The sequence below is a fragment of the Chaetura pelagica genome, unplaced genomic scaffold (assembly GCF_000747805.2).
Source record: "Chaetura pelagica isolate M959 unplaced genomic scaffold, ChaPel_1.0 scaffold638, whole genome shotgun sequence".
In the NCBI taxonomy this organism is placed as follows: domain Eukaryota; kingdom Metazoa; phylum Chordata; class Aves; order Apodiformes; family Apodidae; genus Chaetura; species Chaetura pelagica.
This window is the reverse complement of record NW_009954298.1, coordinates 759167-763549: the sequence shown is the minus strand read 5'-3', so window position 1 is coordinate 763549 and position 4383 is coordinate 759167. Positions and strand designations below refer to the sequence as shown.

General features: G+C 53.2%; 1 protein-coding gene across 1 annotated transcript in view; it reads left to right on the top strand.

Moving 5' to 3' along the window:
- Position 1: 1 nt before the first annotated feature.
- Positions 2–4383, top strand: part of TMEM97 (transmembrane protein 97) — a gene marked incomplete at its 5' end in the record, with an annotated part of 7549 nt that continues 3167 nt past the window's right edge. Inside the window, 5 exons of the mRNA XM_010003822.1 lie at positions 2–32; positions 435–836; positions 1176–1329; positions 3615–3673; positions 3994–4079. Coding sequence (XP_010002124.1) covers positions 2–32; positions 435–836; positions 1176–1329; positions 3615–3673; positions 3994–4079 — 732 coding nt within the window. The remainder of the gene's footprint in view (positions 33–434; positions 837–1175; positions 1330–3614; positions 3674–3993; positions 4080–4383) is intronic.

The window sequence follows — 4383 nt, the reverse complement described above, 5'->3', positions numbered from 1 at the left end:
CCTGCGGCCCGCGGCCCCGCGCGCGGGGGAAGGTGAGCGGGGCCGCCGCGGCGGAGCTGCCGCTGCCTCCCGGGGCCCTCCCCGGCCCCTTCCCCGGTGGTTCCCCGTTCCAGGCCTTCCCCGAGTCTTTGCTTCCCTCCTCTGCGATCCTTCCCTGAATCTCTTTTCCCCGCTCCTCACCCCCATTTCTGAAGCTTCCTCAGGGCCCGCCCCGGGAAGCAGGAGGGGTCAGGCCATGGTTGCCACACCCAGCCTTGCACTTGGTTTGACTCTGGTTTGCTGCTTGCACCTGGTTTTAAAGGCCTCGAATTATTTCTCTTCTATAATAGGGTAGAAATGAAAGCAATTAATTGACCCTGTGGGCTCCCTCTCCTGCTCAAGCAGTGGTTTGGTTCCCTGCTGCCTCTGCCCTCCTAATGTGCTGGGGTGCTCAGTCCACAGGTTGGTCACCTACATCTTTGTCTATGAAGACCTGACCTCCTTGACCTGTGGTGCCATCATCATCTGGTATTTTGGTGGCAGCTTTGAGAAGAACTTTGGCACAGTGAAGCACTGCTTCCTCACCCTGGCCTTCGCCGTCCTCTCGGCCCTCTTGTTCCTCTTGCTTGGGACTGTTGTCTCCAGGGTGTCCCAGGTGGAAGATGCCAAAGGGTTCCTGCCAGTGGCTTTTGCCATGCTGGGGGTGTCCAGCACCCGCTCACAGGTGAAGAGGACTCTGTTCTTCGGGGTCAGGGTTCCAGTGGTGCTGGTGCCATGGTTCCTGCTCTCTGTGGCCTGGTTTATCCCCCACTCTTCTCTCCTGGGTAACCTGAGTGGGCTTCTGGTGGGGAAAGCCTGTATCCTTGTGGTTTGCAGAGCAGGGTTGCTGGTTCCAGAGAGGGAGGATATGCACTGGCTTCCTGGTGTCTCCTGGGCTCTTGCTCTGCTTCACATTCTGGCCTTGCTGCTCCTCATCACACCCAGCTCTGCACTTGTTTTCCACCTCATGCTTCCTCTTCCCCTGTGGCTTTAGTGCAGGCAGGGAGCTGAGGAGGGCCATGGTCTATGGACATGGTGCTGGCTAGAACTGGGAGAATTATCCAGGGAAAGTGGTTTGTGGCCAGAGGGGACTGGTTGTGGCTTTGTCAGAAACCAGTGTGTTTTGTCTGCACTCCTTAACCTGCCTCTGGCTTCAGATGGGCTCAGCTGCTGTTCCTGCCTGGATTTCCCGGAGTCTGTGGGCTCCAAGCTGGACCATGTGTTCCCTTTCAGCCTGCTAAAGAGGATTCCAGGGCTGAAATACATCCCAGGGGCCTTGGCAGAGAGAAGAGCCTTCGAAGGCAGCAAGAAGTAAGTACAGGAGTTCCTGTGAAAGATCTTACGATATAGGGAATTTGGAGGCATTGAATCACCTCTCAAAGCTGTGTGTGCTTGTCATGCTGAGCCTCAGGGGGACCTGCTGGTTAGGTGCTGTTACCCTGGTGGCAGTGCTGTGGCTGATGGGTTATCACACATCACCTCAACAGGGTGTTTCAGTGAAAGCTCCAGAGAGGGGACAGAGCTCAGTGCCAGGCAGGGTGTGCACTGGGAGCTGTCTCAGCTCAGCTGACATGGAAGCCAGGTTGTGCAGTCCTGCCATAACAGGAGAACTTCTGGGTTAATTCCTGGCTGTGTTACTCCCTGGGATGTGATCTTTATCTTTCCTTGACCCACCTTGCCTCCCAGGAGTGCTGTCAAGTGAGTTGTGTCCAAACCTATGTCAGAGCAGAGCATTATCAATTTGAGATATCACTTGTGATGGTCAATGAGACCTTTCAGTGCATGTTTTCAGTGTCAAGGCAAGATTACCTTACCAAAAAGAAGCTGTGGGGCCCATGGCTGACATTCAGGGTTTGTTTTAAGTCTGTGTATATTAGAAACCAGGAGAACTCACTTATATTGTAAAAAGCTTGGGAATCTAGGTGAGATTTTTCACTGCTCTAAGATGTTGTTTTGGTTTCACAGAGGAAGGAGATGGTTTCTCTTAAGGGTTAAATTCTGTGCACTGTTTAAGTCATCAGCTCACTGTAAAGTATTTTTTGAACTGGACGCTTTCCCAAGTCACCCATGGGGGAACCATAAACCCACCCCCTCTCCTGCCGCTGGGAGGTACCCCCGGTGCCTGCAGGGGGCCCGGCAGATCCACTGGTGGTTTTACCCCCTCTCCTCAGCGCAGGGGCTGCCTGGGGAGCAGGGCTGCCCTGCTGGGCCTGTCTCTGCATCAGCCTGGTGCATGTGCTGGGAACTGCTGGGCAGCGTCTCAGCCCTGTCCAGACCTGCTTGCTTTACGTGTGATGACATAAATAGGCTGTTCTGGCTCAAAGGTATTTACATAAACATTTGACTATCAAGCAGGGTGTGGGAAGGTGTTTTTAGGATGTTTCCATTTCTGCAGCTACATTTGCATGTCTCTGTGTCTTAGACACCAATCCTGTGTGTGTTCCTGGGGCTTAATTTTTATTATTTTGATTCTTATTCCCAAGTAACAGGCCTTGATGGTTTGGGTTTGTTTTGTTTTTTTGTTGTTTTTTTTTAATTTTCATAAGACTTAAGGCATCAACTTGCCACCAAACAGGAGACATTTCTGGGAGGTCCAGGCTTTCACAGAGTCACAGAGTGGTTGTGGTTGGAAGTGACCTCTGAAGATCATCTAGTGCAACTCCTCTGCTAGAGCGGGATCCCCTACAGCAGATCCCACAGGAACATGTCCAAACGGGTTTGGAATGTCTCCAGAGAAGGAGACTCCACAACCTCTCGGCTCTGTCAGCCTCACAGGAAAGAAGTTTTTCCTTATGTTTAATTTGAACCTCCTGTGCTTTAACATCGTATTTATGTCCATAAATAAAACAAAGCAAAAAAACCCAAAACCACACCCACATCCCACAGAATAAAAATAATAAAAATCCAAGCCCCCAAACCCCAGCATGAACCAGTCCCTTAGTTTTGCTGGGAATCTGGCAGTCATGGTCTGCATGAATTTGGCTTTGGTGCTCAGCACTCAGTGCTGGGATGGGCCAAGCAGTGCTCCTGTGCTCCCAGAGGATTTGGCTCCAAGGCAGATTCCCTGTTTCAGTGGGATAAGTCACCTTCTGCTGGCAAAGGCTGTTTCTAGACCTTGCTTCTAAACTATTAATTTTATTTCTAATTCTCCTTCCATTTTCAGTCCATACCCTGGGCTCTAAACCCAAGGCCTTTTTGGCCTGCTAGACAGAAGGTGTCTCCAGGCAGTTGTGATTCCTCCTGATAATGACTGAGATGTGGTTCAGTGGAAGGCAGGAAGGATGGCACAGACATCTGAAAGCACTTTGCCATTGGGCTTGAGTGTTCCCTGCACAGAGACTGGGGTCCAGAACTGTGCTTGTTCAGTGGCGTGGAACTGGTGTAGGTTGGGAGGGGGAACATCTGTCCTGGGAGGCCAGTGAACCTGGTTTACTCAAGTGCTGCTTATAGTAAGAGCTTCTCTAGTTGTAGCAAGGCTCTCTGCTGGTCTGCAGTGACCTTTCTGAGCCCTGGGCAGGAGGAAATCTCCCCCAGGGCACTTTCAGTGCTGATTAGGCACTGCCAGTTCTGAACACTTCTGTTTTCTTCCTGCCCAGGATTAACGCTGTGCCAGGCACCTACCCCTCCCAAAGCTGCCACTGCCCTTTGCCTCCAGGTATTCCCACTTTCCAGCTGCAGCACCTTCACAGCCAGAGCTGCACCCAGGGACATGAAGGATCTCAGCAGGGCCAGGCTGCAGGACACAGCCTCCCTCCTTCCCCCCACCAAGCCAGAGGTGCCTTCAGAGACCCCCTCCTGCCTGGAGCCTCACCTGGACGCTGCTGCCAGCCGGGCAAGTCCTCTCTCCCACAGCATGTCTGTGCAGTGGATCCACAGGCAGCCACAGGCCTGGCCCCCCTGGCTGGGGTTCCGGAAGCATCAGGACATCCAGCAGCTGCAGCAGCTCCTGTTTCAGCTGAATTTCTGAGCATCCAGGTGTACTGACCCTCCAGAAAGCAGCAGGGCTCTGGTGCTGTGGCAGGACCCTGGTGTGCTGCTCGGGCAGCCGGCGGCACGGGCTGGTAGCTCCACTGCCTACTCTGATTATACTGCCTTTATAATTCTTATTTTGAATTATTTTTGATATTGTGGGGTGTGGGGACTGTATCACTGCTGTGCTCTTCTCATTCACTTCGGGTCTTGTTTCCATTGCTGTGTTTAGCAGCTGCCACTGCAGTGCCAGGGCCTCAGCCCCCCAGGAACCTGGGAATTACCGGGGGGGGATCTGGGGTCCCCGGAGGCTGCAGCAACAAGGACACGTGCTGCACCGAGGCACTCGGCCTCCTGCCCTACCGATCGGTGTGAGGCAGCAACGAGGCCACCAGC